Source organism: Sarcophilus harrisii, chromosome 2, assembly GCF_902635505.1.
Source record: "Sarcophilus harrisii chromosome 2, mSarHar1.11, whole genome shotgun sequence".
NCBI lineage: Eukaryota > Metazoa > Chordata > Mammalia > Dasyuromorphia > Dasyuridae > Sarcophilus > Sarcophilus harrisii.
Window position 1 is genome coordinate 247,814,000 of NC_045427.1, and position 13,227 is coordinate 247,827,226.

Below are 13,227 nucleotides of genomic sequence, written 5' to 3' on the forward strand. Positions count from 1 at the left end.
TATTCTGTCTCAGACTTGCCACATAGTTTGATCTTAGGCAAATAAGTCATTTAACCTCTGTCAGAACCAATTTTTTCATCTGTAAGATGGGAATATTATTTGTAATGCTTCCTGTGTAAGGTTGTGACAAGGATGAAATGTTTGTAAAATGCTTTGCAAACCAGAAGATGCTATATAAATTTTTTATATGATGGCTTCTTTTATACGAATCTTTCTGACTCCACGTCTCCATTGTTTGTACCTGTGTGTATCCCCTGAAAGCAGAACCAGAACAAAGAGACTGATTGTTAAGTAAGGTTGGGATAAAGGAACGTTCCAGGACAGAGGGAGTCTGACGAAGTCAAGATTTGCACCACACCTTGATGGAATCCAAGGTACCTGGCTAAGTGAGCCCGGGTCCCCAGCTTTGGTCCTTCTTTCTCTCCACAGAATGTTGCACAGAGAGGGAGCCGTGGAAAGTGAGGCCCTTCCTGTCAAGGAGAAGCCTTCAGAAGTGGGGGTCCGCCGGAATGACTGCATCATCTGCTATTCCTCCTACGACCTGGCGGGCCGCCTGCCGCGCCGTCTTTACTGCGGCCACACTTTCTGTCAGGCCTGTGTGCGGAGACTGGACACGCCAGCCCATGAACAGCGATGGATCCCCTGTCCCCAGTGCCGCCAGAGCACGCCCACCCCACGGGGTGGCGTGGCCATGCTGGACCTTGATCTGGCAGCCTTCCTGGCTGTGAAGGCAGAACGAGAGCCGCCCCGGGGAGAGCCCTGGCCCCCCACTTCCCACAAAGGCAGTGCCCCCAAGCCCAGCTCAGCCATCACCCAGCAGCCCGCCAGCCCTTGTCCAGCCCTGGGCCCGCAGCCTAGCTTCCCCCGGCAGGGCTGCTGCTGGGGCTGCTGCCTAGGCTGTGAGCCTGAGGGCACCCCTGAAGTCTAAGTCCTGGACATGAGGTGCCCAGCCACCAACCGTATCCTGCCACGAAACAGCCCCTCGCCACAGGACCCAGGCAGTCTTCCCGGGAAGCCCAGGTTCCTCTCCTCCGTCTGGGCCCTTGTTGCATCCTGTGGCACAGCTCATCGCCGGTCCCTTGCCCTTCTCTCTGGGCCCCAGCTCCCATGCCAGTTGCTACCCACCTCTTCTCAATGATGACTCACCTTCCTGGGCTTCCTACTAGGATCCTGAGTTGGGGTTGCTTGGAGGATTCTGGTTCCTCAAGGTGGCAAAGGGCCTCTGGCTGCCAGAACCCATAATGGCTCCCAAGAAAACTCAACCCCTGGAACTGAAGCCCCTGGAAGAAATAGAACTCTGGAGCGAAGCCCAAACTCAAACCCCATAGCACCTATACTAAAGGCTATATTGGCTTGTGCCCCAGGAGAGGCCATCTCCGGATCACCAGGGAGGGATATCTAGGACCAGGACTGAGATCCCTGTAGTTTGGTATACCGCACAGAGGCTGTGTTTACAACCATTTGTTTTTCTGGGATTTTTTTTTGTCTTGTTTTGTTTTTTTACTAAAGTGTGACTATCTACTCTGATCTCTGTCCCCCATCTGCGTATTTTCCTGAAGTCACAAAGTTTGTCTCTAATTGCTTGAGGATCCTTCTGGCCCTAGAGTCACCTATCAGGGTTCTTTCCCCCTCATGCAGGGAACAAAATAGGGGAAAACAGGAAAGCCATGAATGACCCCTTCAGGTCAGAAGCTGCTCTCCAATCCCTGTGTTACTGATAGGCAGGCCTCAAATATCACCTTGAACTATAGACACTGACCCCTTGGACCCTGATTCCTAAATGATCCTCAGACACTGGGGCTTCTCAGAAAGTGATTCAGGGTGCTGATCCCAAGTAGGACTTTTAGTCAATTCCTGTGTTGTCCAGAAGGGGATAGTGCTCCCTCCCTTTTGGCAGTTTTCTTTGAACCTAGGTCTCAAGATGATACCCTAAGCTTCCTGGTTGTGGAGGGGAGGGGAAGGCATCCAAGGGAATGTGCTGACCCAAGAGGGACACAGATCTGCCTCACCCACCAAGTCCAAAGTCTCATATGCCCACAGGGAACATGCAGAGAATGGGGACTCCCCACAGTTTGGCCCCCTGGGGAGTACATCTAAACCTGACCCTGGCATGGGGGGTGTTCAGCCATTGATCCTGCTGCCCCAGATGGGGGACTCATCTGAGAGGGGCTGACCTCTAGAAAAGGGAGCACCAGAGATAGTGTCCCAAGAGCACATGGGAGGTCTATAACAAGGCCCACAGCCAGTCTTAGTCAGAATTCTGTTTGTAACCAGAGTAAGGGCTCAGTCTACAGTCAGATTTCCAAATCAATCAGGGGCTGATCTCAGGGCTCAATTTGGGATCAAAGGTAAGCACAGAACCATAAAATATCAGTACTTCAAGGGATATTAGAGACTGTCCCATTCCTTCTCCAAAGATTTCATTCTAACCATGGTTTGACAAGACCTCACTCTAAATCTAATACTGACTCCATTGATGACTTGTTAAACCTAGTCTTGCCCCCACTCCAGACACAGATATTTAACTCAATTTTCCTTTCCTCTACCTTTCCCTTATCCAAACCCTGACTCATTCTTTTATAAAATTAGTTAATTTTTAATATATGTTATTTTATGAATTATGTTGGAGAGAAAAATCAGAACAAAAGGAGAAAACCATGGGAAAGGAAAAAAAAACAAAAAAGAAGTGAACATAGCAGGTGTTGGTTTGCATTCAAACTTCATTCTATTTCTGGAGGCAGATATTTCATTTTCTATCCAAAGTCTATTGGGATTGCGTTGGACCCTGACTCATTCTTAACTCAGAATAATCCTGCACTCACGCTCCAGTATCTTTATCCTCCCTTTGCCCCAACATGAAACAGAAGCTGCCCTTGGTTTGCCCACTCTGCTCTCATTCTCCTTTCAGGCAAGTGAATGATACCCTTGGGAGGGTGAACAATGGACAGGGAGATAGCAGGGAGGAAGGACACATAAACTGTTCAAAATTAAGCATCTCTTTATCAGAGTGCTCTGTAGCAGATAAGCCATGTAAGGCATTTGCCAGCTCAGGACTCGGGCACCTCAGAGTTAGTTTTCTTAAATCCACGTTTCTTCTAGATGTTCTGGAGTTATATAGAGAAAGCCAAAACCAAAAGAAGAGCTGGAACCTGGGGGCGCAGAATATCAAACCCAGGTTCCTTTGCCTTCTACCTTGCCAATGGCAGGTAGAAGTCAGGCTTTGTATGAGTCATGCGTCCCTGTTTGAGTGCAGTTGTGGTCATGGTTAAACGTATCTGTCCCCTGGCTTCTTCAGGATGGGGAAAGGGATCAGTGTCATTTCAAACAGATGACCTGTCAGGGATGGTCCAGAAGAGCTTACTTTCCAGGTAAGAGGAGGCACCCAGACCAAGGAAGTGTGATCCTTTTGCTGGAAGGGCTCGAGGTAGACAGCTTGGTCCCTTAGGGGTGTCTGGGACTGGAGGACCACGTCAGAAATGTGGTGTCCTCACCAGGGAGTGGGGGGCAGATTAGCTCCCGGGTAAACATTAATGGGGTGGTGCTTATAGTGGGTCATGTGTGAGCAAAGCTGGATCTTTGACCTGAAGCTGCTCCCGTGGGTTCAAGGCACTACAGGCTCTTATACAGCCTCCTAATCACTTCTCAGAGGGTGCCTTGGGGCCAAGAGGCTGCTCAGGTAGGAGCCTTAGGGGGTAGGACTTGGGGCTTGGCTGGGGCAGCAGGTGGATGTATTAGAGAGGGTGGGTTGGCTTTCTCTCACAGAATACCAGGTTTATCCTCTCATCCCTAGCTACCCTAGTAGTTAATGGCAGGAAAGAACTACAAGGGAACAGAGAAGTGGCTAAGAAGGAGAGGGGGGCAAGACACATGCACCTCCATCTCTTCTTATATCACCGGAAAATGAGGAGGGTGACAGAGGGGGTATACTCCCCCCCCCTCCTGCCTTGTAAAATCTCAGAATCAGGCAGGAGGGAGCTGCTGACTGTGACACGACATGACATGATGTCTGTGCTTGTGGGTGAATTGTGAGGAGGAAATGGGAGGAGGACCTGGGCTGTGATGGACTTGACTATCCAGGGGAGGTGGAAATATGTGGAGGCAACCTGGTCCACTGTAAAAGAATACTGGATGTGAGGTTAGAAGATCTGCGATTGAATCCCACTTCTAATACTTACGACTTGTGTGATTTTGGACAAGTCCCTTTTATCTGTAAATGAGAGAGCTGGACTGGGAGGCCTCTGAGGTCTTTTCCAACTCCATTTCTCTGATCTTAAGAATCTTCTGGAGGTATGAAGGGGAAGCAGTTGCTTCCAAATAAAAGCTAAAAATCAGGCTATGGGAAAGCCAAGGTTAAGATTAAAGATGAACAGTATGGCTTTTGCGGGGCACTAAGTGTTGAAAAATTAGGACCTTGGCTTTCCGACAAATGAGTAGGAGCGCTGATTACCCCCCTCCCCATATCATTCTCTAGTTCTAACCTATACCCCTTATTGAGCATACAATCCAGGAATTGTAATGGTAAATTGTCACTTTAGTCATTTTAAATGCCAAAGTCTAATCTGAAACCATCTACAGTGTCTTTAATGACACGAGATAGGAAGGGTCACTGAGTTCTCCACTCAGGGCCAGATCCTGATGTTACCTTCCCACTTTGCCCTCCTTGCCCTCTTCTCCACCCTAACCCTTGTCCCAACCCGAAGATAGCTTGATCTGATTGTGTACATCCTGGAAGAATTGGCAGGAACAGTTTAAATAAAAAGACTTCTGGATGGGCCCAGACCTTAGGAGGACAGAGGGACGGATGAGACCATGGGTTACCTGAAGCCTCTGAATTTGCCTCTTGTAATAGAGCATCATCACGTCTACTGTGGGTGCGGATTCTGGCTTAGAAGGATATATTTGTAACAGACAGGTGGGAGAAAAACACAGACCTGAAGCCAAAGAAGTTACCTTCTGTGGAGGTGAGGAGCAGAGACTCAGGATTTCTGGCTCCTTTACATTCCCTGCCAGGGAAAGAAGGAACCTTTCCAGCCTTCTGCCATTCTTTTCATTTCCCACAGCCAGCCTGGGACCTGGCCCTACACTGACCCCTGCCCATGTCTCACTCTCAGCCTGGTCACAAGGCCCCGACCACAGTCACTATCAGCCTTGAGGGCCAGAGCACTGGAGATGCAGGTACCAGAATAGTCTTCTTCCACACACTCCCCTCTCCCTTTGATTCTCTGTCCCTGTCCTTTGCTTCTCTGCTTCTTATCCCCCAACTCCTTTGTCCTGTAACACACCCTGACTCCATCTCAGCTTCTGCCCTGTTTAGTGGCTTCCCTGCCCCACCCTAGAAAGCTGGCCCTTGTCCTGGGGTCCAGCTCAGCCATTCATCCTGGCCCTGACTCAGACCTTCCGCAGGGATGCAAGAATTCAGAACTCAGGTCCCTGACTGGACCCCAGACCTGGAGGAAGAGAAGATAGTGGACCCTTGGGCCCTCCCACAGCTGAAAGCATCTGGCCCATCATGGAAAGGTGAATCCTATTCTTGTCTCTGAGGTAGAGAAGATCAGAGCCAGTCAGAAACAAGGAATTAAAAGGGGGCAAAAAAGCATCTGATGTTGGAGGAAACATCTTGTAGTCAAGGGAAAGAACTGAAAATAAATTCTTTGAGTTTTGGTTCTCAGAGAACCCTCATGATTCCATCCCCATTTAATAAATAAAACTGAGGGTATGAGGAGAGTGATTAAAGTTGTGGAATTGGGTTATGGATGTAGGGATGTATGGAGTGGGCATGTAGGGATTTAGGTTAGTAGGGGAAACAGGGTTTAGGGTTGTGAGGTCAAAACAAGGAATGAAAATAGAAATAAAGGGATTAAAGTTGGAAAGAGGAGTATGGCACAGAGATGAAAGGACTGGTATATGGAAAGGGAATGTCAGGATGAGGGGGATGGATTTGGGATGTAGGAATTAAGTTTATCAAATAAGGGTAAGCATGGAAGCCCTGGGCAAAAGAAAATTGTCTACTTTGTTCCCTCAGAGCTAAACTGGAAAGATCGGCTACGCCATGTGGTCATTGGTGTCCTGAAGGGTTTTGCCCTTCTTGGCCTCCTCTACTTCTTCATTTGTTCCCTGGATATTCTCAGCTCTGCCTTCCAGCTGCTGAGCAGTGAGTGACCTTGGGCATGACCAGGGGAGGTTTAGGAATCACTAATTTAAACAAATTTTTTTTCTATTTACAAATAAATTTCCCTTCTTGCTTCTCGCTCCCATCTCACCATTGAAAAGCAAAGGAAAAAGAAACTCTTGTAAAGATGGATAGTCAAACAATACAAATTATTATACTAGCTACATGTAATAGAATATGTCTAGTTCTGCGTCCTCAGTCTGTAAGGTGGTGGGCAGCATGCTTCATTGTGGGTTTTCTGCAATCATGGCTGATCACTGGATGCATCAGATTTTTTTCAGAAGTCTTTCAAAGACTTTTGTACCAGTCTTGAGGTCAGGAAGACCTGAGTTCAAATCTAGTCTCAGTCACTTAACACTTCCTAGCTGTGTGACCCTGAGCAAGTCACCTAACCCCAATTGCCTCACATATACCAAAAAAAAAAAAAAAAAAAAGGGAAAAAAAGTTGTTTGCTTTTTAGAGTTGTTATTGTGTAAAATGTGCTTGTTATCAGTTCACTCTGACAGTTCATGCAAGTATTCCCAGGTTCCATTGGTATCAGGGATTGCTTCTTTATCTTTCTCAGATGCTTTTCTTCTTCCCTTCATCCCTCCTGCCTTTTATCTTAGGCAAAGTAACTGGGGACATCTTCAAGGACAACATAGTCTTGTCCAACCCTGTGGCTGGACTTGTCATCGGCATCTTGGTCACTGTCCTGGTGCAGAGTTCCAGTACCTCTTCCTCCATTGTGGTCAGCATGGTGGCTTCAAACTGTGAGTGACTGTGATTTTCTGCTCTGCTCTCGGGTGACTGGGCCTCCAGTTTCACAGAAAAGTGGATTTTGTGGGAGGACTGATGGGGGTAGGGGTGGGGAGGAAAAGGCCCTCCCCATATCTACCCCAATCTCAGGGCTAAGAGTTCTAGAAGTTGAGCTGGATTTTCTCTTCAGTGCTAACTGTTAAAGCCTCGGTACCGATCATCATGGGAGTCAATGTGGGCACATCTATCACCAGCACCTTAGTCTCCATGGCCCAATCGGGTGCCAGAGATGAATTCCGGAGGTGATTAGGGGGAAGGACTGGAGAGGGGGAAGGTGGGAGGTCCAGGGGTTAAGGCGGGAGACACTGGGGAGGGTCCTCAGGTTGGGTCTTCCCAGGCCCTGGGAGGGATGTCTATGGTGGAGAACATTTTTACATCGGATCATGTGAACTTGGTATTACAGAGCCTTTGGTGGCTCTGCTGTCCATGGCATTTTTAATTGGATGACAGTTCTGGTGCTGCTGCCCCTGGAAGTTGCAGCCAGAGCTCTGGAGAGACTCAGTGGCCTGGTGGTGGGAGCCTTTACTCTCAGCCCTGGGCAACGGGCACCCGACATCCTGAAGGTGCTAACCCAGCCCCTCACCCATCTCATTGTGCAGGTACCTTCCAAGAAAATGGAGGGAGAGAGGGATCAGAATCTCAGGGTTATTGGGTTTCTCTTTGAGGCTTAATTCATTTATTAATTGAATAGCTTCTGTTTCATTTTTCCATGCCCTCCTAAGAAAGTTTTAATAAAAGTGACTTAGCTCAACAGGCCTAAAATCAACATTGGTAAAGTATCTTGATTTTCAAAGAGAGAGAGATTTGGAATTAGGGTTTATTATGTAATGACTGGATCACAGAAGAACTAGGGAAGTTCTTGCATTAATTTCAGGTTCATTGACATAGCTCTGCATTGGTTATCTTTTTCATCTGAATTCAACTTTTGAGCCGCCATTGATTCATCTTTGTTCTCCTGTCTGCTAACTGTGGGAAGCCCCCAAAGGTTCTGTTCTTGACCTTTTTCCTCTTCTTTCTATACTTTATTCCTTAATGATTTCATCTCTTTCCACAGCTCCAATTTTCAACTGTGCATATAACTATCAAATCTATATAATTAGCATTATAACATGTCATGCTTCATGTCTATATCTCTATCATCCAGTACAGTACCTTGTAAGTAAACCTGTAAGAAGTGTTTCTTGAGCTGAATTGTTCATCTAGCTCTGATTTCTTCCCTGAGCTCCAGACTATGACTTCAACTGCCTAGAAGTACTACCAGATCCTCAAAGTAAACATGTCCCAAACTAAATTCATCATCTTCCTCTCAAACCCATTCCTTCCCCTAGTGTCTCTGCTCCTGTTGAGGGTACTTCCATGCTCCCAGCCAGCCAGATTTTACACCTCAGAGTTGACTTTAATTCTTCCCTCTCTTCTACTTCTCACAACCAATATATTTCCAAGTCCCATTGATTAGAGCACAATATCTTTCCATCTGTTTCCTTCACTTCTCTTTACTTCCACTAACTCTTTTTTACTGCACCATTACCCCTGTCTTGGGTTACTGTCATAGCCTTCTGAGTGGTCACTCTCAGTTTCCAAATCGTTTGCTTCTTTCTTCACACAGCTGACTACAGAATCTCCTTAATGTATCACAAATGACCTTATTTCTCCTCTATGACTTTTCCTGTTGCCTACAGGATCAAATACAATCTTCTTAGTTTTGGCATTTAAATCCCTTCACAAAATGATTGCACTCTATCTTTCTAATTTTATTTCTGTAACCAGTGGCCTAGAAGACCATAAGCTCTAGGCTTACACAACCAGATTCAGGCTTAGAGGAATCCCTAAAAGGGTCATATTCTTCTTGACTGATATCATCATCCCAAATTTATTTGGGGAAGTCTCTAAATGTAATTCCTTCCTAGGTTTATTTGGAGCAATTAGGTGGCACAGGGGATAGAATACTGGACTTGAAATCAGGATCTTTCTGAGTTCAAATCCAGTCTCAGACACTTACTGAGCTGTGTGACTCTAAGCAAGTCACTTACTCCTGTTTGTCTCAGTTTCCTCATCTGTAAAATGAGCTAGAGAAGAAAATGACAAACTACTCCAGTATCTTTATGAAGAAAATCCCAAATGGGGTCATGAAGAGTAATGCACAATTGAAATGACTCAACAAGAACAAAAAAGGTTTGTTTGATTCTTATTTGTAGGTAGACTACTAGCATGATGCTTGTCCAAAATTGTGTTACATCAGTTCATCTTAAGGAATGTCTCCTGCTTCATGCTAATTAGTAGGCTTTCATCAACCGTCTCCACTGAGAGATGTGGCTTTCTATGTCCTCTCCATCTTTTGAAGTACCAGCACAAGTCAGTAGGTAGACGTGGCTCTCATCCAAATGCTGCCAGGTCAGTGAGTTCACTTTTATAGACCAACCCAAAGGTTATTTCTGCTCAAGAGAGTGTATACTCTGGAGAATATGAGAGACAACATGGTGTGGTGTATGGGATGCTGAATTTGGAGTCAAGAAGTCTTGGGTTCATTTTTGGCATTTATTAGCCATGTGACCATGGAGAACTTAATTAACTTCTCTAAAGCTCAGTTTCTTTATCTGTAAAATGAAGCCTTTGGACTTACTGATTTCCAAGGTTCCTTCCAGCTCTAAGTTTATGGCATAATCTTGAGGCTATCCCAGACACTGAAACCCATCCCTTAGAAGGCATGTAGGACTAGTTCCAAACCAACCCAATTTATTTTGGAGGCCAACCCAAAATCACTAAGACTGAATCAGGTATTGTCTTTTTTTTCTTTTAAAGTGCCTTACCTCTATGGAGAGAGGATATTGTTATTCTTCTTGTTCAGTTATTTCTGTTATATCGACTCTTCATGACCCCATTTTGGGGTTTTCTTGGTAAAGATACTGTAAAGAAGGAGAATTTCCTTCAAGTCATTTTGACAGATGAAGAAACTGGGGCACAGACAATTAAAAGTTTGAAACAAAGCTCCTCTAGTTGATTAGTGAGCCTTCCTGATCAGTCTTACATTTTATACATTCATATATTCTACATTCCAACAAATGGGACCATTAAATATATTCCCTGATCTTTTCCTATAGTTTTCTGTCTCTGTGAATTTAATAAGGTTCCCCACCTTTTCCAGCTCTCTCTGAAATGATCTGGTTTCTCAACTTCATCTGTCAAAAATCCCTTATTTCTTTGAATATACATCTTAAATGTACCTTCTCTATGAAGTCTTCACTCATTCCCCTGATGAAAGTGGTCTTTTCTAACTCAAATTTTCTTAACTACTTTGTCTGAGTCTCTTTCTTGAACTTACCACATTTTCACTAATCTCATATTTAAATGTATACGTGTCTCTTCCCCAATTGTATTGTAAGTTCCTTGGAATCAGGAGCTATCATTTTTCATATTTGCTTTCCTATTGCAGAACACAATTATGGTTATAGCCATGAAAGCTTTCCTCTTCTTCCTTTGCTTTGAACTCTTTAAACAAAGTGGGCAATACTTGGCCAACTATGCTGGTTATATTTCTCAAAGTTTCCGGTGGCTAACAGGGGGCAGGTCTGGGTAATCATGGGGGACTCGTGTGTGTGTGTGTGTGTGTGTGTGTGTGTGTGTGTGTGCATAAAGGGAAGGGGGGAAGGAAGAGAAAAGATGGGAAGGGGAAGTTACCCAGGAGGTGGTTGATGCCAGAGATAGGATTAAGGCTAATGCTAGCCTATAACTGAGCTTTCCGTTATTCACTGTTCTGACCTGGTCTTCCACAGCTGGACTCTAAAGTTATCTCAGAAAGTGCCACAGGAAATGTGACCAACAGCATCATCAAGCGATGGTGTGTCTCCAGGGACGAGATGGTGAGGATACATCCCAGGTCACAAACAAACCCCTATCTCCCTATATCATAGATCAAAGAGAATCCACTTCCTTCAAGGTTCCTCCAGACCACGGTCCTTAACTTGAGGTTCATGAATCCCTAGATTCCAGGGGGTCCATAAACTTGAATGAGAAAAAATTACATCTTCTTTTTCATCCATCTCTAAATTGAAATTTTCATTTTTCTTTCAATTTAAAAATGCCATTCTGAGGGAAAAAAGTTTAACTAGATTGCCACAGTTCATTCTGGCTCTGACCCTGGACCCTTCCTAATATAACTCTTGTTAACCTGGCCCTCTGACTCCTGAACTCTCCCCAGACGCCACCTTATGTACCCTTACTCTCCCAGTATTGCCCCCTGACATTCCTAATCCAAGTCTATGACTTCTAAGCCCTTCTGTGACCCCTGAATCTAATCCAGAATGTGGAGACCATAGTAGTGAAGAACATGAGTGAATGCAACATGCAGTCCTGCTTCCCTTGCGGAGACCAGCTTTGCCTAGAGAAGAACATCACAAGCACAGTCTACGTGGAACGCTGTAAGAGTCATTCCTCTCTAAACTTCTCCTTGACTCTTCCCTGCCGGCCCGTTCCCCCAGCCCCAGTCCAATCCTTGTGACCATCTCTTTTAGGTCACCACATTTTCGTGGGATCGTCCCTCACTGACCTGGCCATTGGCTTCATCCTCCTGGCTGGCTCTCTACTTGTACTCTGCACTGGCCTGGTCCTCATTGTTCGCCTCCTCAATTCTGTCCTTCATGGTCAGATTGCCCAAGTCATTCGAAAGGTCATCAATGCTGGTGAGGGGGAACTGGGATTGGAGGGGAGGGCAGTTGGGCAGGTACTGTCCAGGAGGAGAACACAAGGGGTAAAGATGAGGATTGGAAGAAGTTTAGGAAGCATGATATATTGGCAAGAATATGGGACTTTCTGAGTCAGGAGACATGGAAGCTCTCTGCCACTAAATCCATTCTGTATGGGAAAGTTACTTGACCTCTCTGAGACTCATCTATAAAATGGTGATGATAATAATTCAACTATCTGTCTTGAAGGATTTTGGTGAGAACCAAAAATAATAATGTAAAAAACATCATAAGCCCAAGGGGTAATGTCAGAAATTATTAATATCATTATTGCTATTAATATCAGGAATTTTTTGTTAGTAGTTTTATAAAAGTGGGTATTCTCTGAGGCTCATTTAGCATTGTTTACAAAATGAGCAAAATAGTAGTTACACTAATAATCTTACAGGACTACTTTTAGGAAAGTGCTTTATAAACTGTAAAGTGCTATATAAATTGCAAATTCTGTTATTATTTTTTTTTATAATCATTATGGTATTTTCTTCCTCTTGATCCCTGCAGAATTCCCTTTCCCCTTTGGATGGCTCAGCGGCTACTTGGCCATTGTGGTTGGTGCTGTTATGACTTTCGTGGTCCAGAGCAGCAGCGTATTCACTGCTGCTATCGTTCCCCTGATGGGTAAGAGAAGATGTCTCACTGTGACAATGATGGCTTTTGGGATGGACTGGGAGAGACATGTGAGATGCTGGCTCAATTCAATTTAGTTTAGCTCATTATACACTTACTAAATGCCTATTATTTATAAGACACTGTACTAGATGCTAAGGGTAGGAAGACAAAAAAGTCAGCTTCTGCCCTTAAGGAGTTTACTTCCAGGAGACAAAAAAGTCAGCTTCTGCCCTCAAGGAGCTTACTTCTTATTAAGGAATTACTGACACTGTTAACAGATTTAAAAATCCAAGAAATTTGGTGGAGCACTAACAATAGAAGTGAGTAGGTGAAAAGGCAGGGAAGTCATCAGAATAGGTTTTATCTGGGAATTGAGTTGAACTTTGAAGGGAAATAAGGGTTCAAATCCTTTGCTAAAAGAATGAGGAAGGAAGGTGATGTAAGGAACTTGAGGAAAGAAAATGTGGTTTTCAATAACCATGGAGGGGGTAACAGAATTGATAAATGAAGGATAAAAAGGTTGTAATATTGTAGTGAAAACTCAGTTGTGATTGGGTAATATATATTTCTAGGCAACTCAGTACTTTTTGTGACCTTCTGTGATTTCTCTTTGTGACTTTCTCCAGTACATTATGAATAGGAAGAGAAAGAAAGCGATAGGGATAAACCCAGGTATGGGATTTGGCAATTTATAAATGTCAACAGAACAAGAGCATTAAGAATGGGTCCAAGTCTGGCTAGATGGTACAGTGAATAGAGCACCAGCCCTGAAGTCAGGAGGACCTGAGTTCAAATCCTGCCTCAGACACTTAACACTTCTTGGCTGTGTGAGCTTGGACAAGTCACTTAACCCAATTGCCTCAGCAAAAAACAAACAAACAAACAAAAAAAGAATGGGTCCAAATCAATGAA

General features: G+C 44.8%; 2 protein-coding genes across 3 annotated transcripts in view; both read left to right on the forward strand.

Annotated features, from left to right (window-relative positions):
• Positions 1–13,227, forward strand: part of SLC34A3 (solute carrier family 34 member 3) — a 37,000-nt gene that overhangs the window by 9,176 nt on the left and 14,597 nt on the right. Inside the window, exons 1-11 of one of the 2 annotated variants that reach the window (XM_012539617.3) lie at positions 3,891–4,961; positions 5,061–5,175; positions 5,404–5,517; positions 6,023–6,151; positions 6,778–6,921; positions 7,098–7,209; positions 7,371–7,566; positions 10,738–10,824; positions 11,265–11,382; positions 11,476–11,643; positions 12,208–12,324. In XM_012539617.3, coding sequence (XP_012395071.1) covers positions 5,097–5,175; positions 5,404–5,517; positions 6,023–6,151; positions 6,778–6,921; positions 7,098–7,209; positions 7,371–7,566; positions 10,738–10,824; positions 11,265–11,382; positions 11,476–11,643; positions 12,208–12,324 — 1,264 coding nt within the window. In that variant the 5' untranslated portion in view covers positions 3,891–4,961; positions 5,061–5,096. Of the gene's footprint in view, positions 1–3,890; positions 4,962–5,060; positions 5,176–5,403; positions 5,518–6,022; positions 6,152–6,777; positions 6,922–7,097; positions 7,210–7,370; positions 7,567–10,737; positions 10,825–11,264; positions 11,383–11,475; positions 11,644–12,207; positions 12,325–13,227 lie in introns of those variants that run through there. The other variant, XM_023494409.2, reaches the window with a different exon arrangement.
• Positions 431–1,119, forward strand: RNF224 (ring finger protein 224). The gene has a single exon (XM_031951911.1). The coding sequence runs from the start codon at positions 431–433 to the stop codon at positions 926–928; it is 498 nt and encodes a 165-aa protein (XP_031807771.1). The 3' UTR covers positions 929–1,119.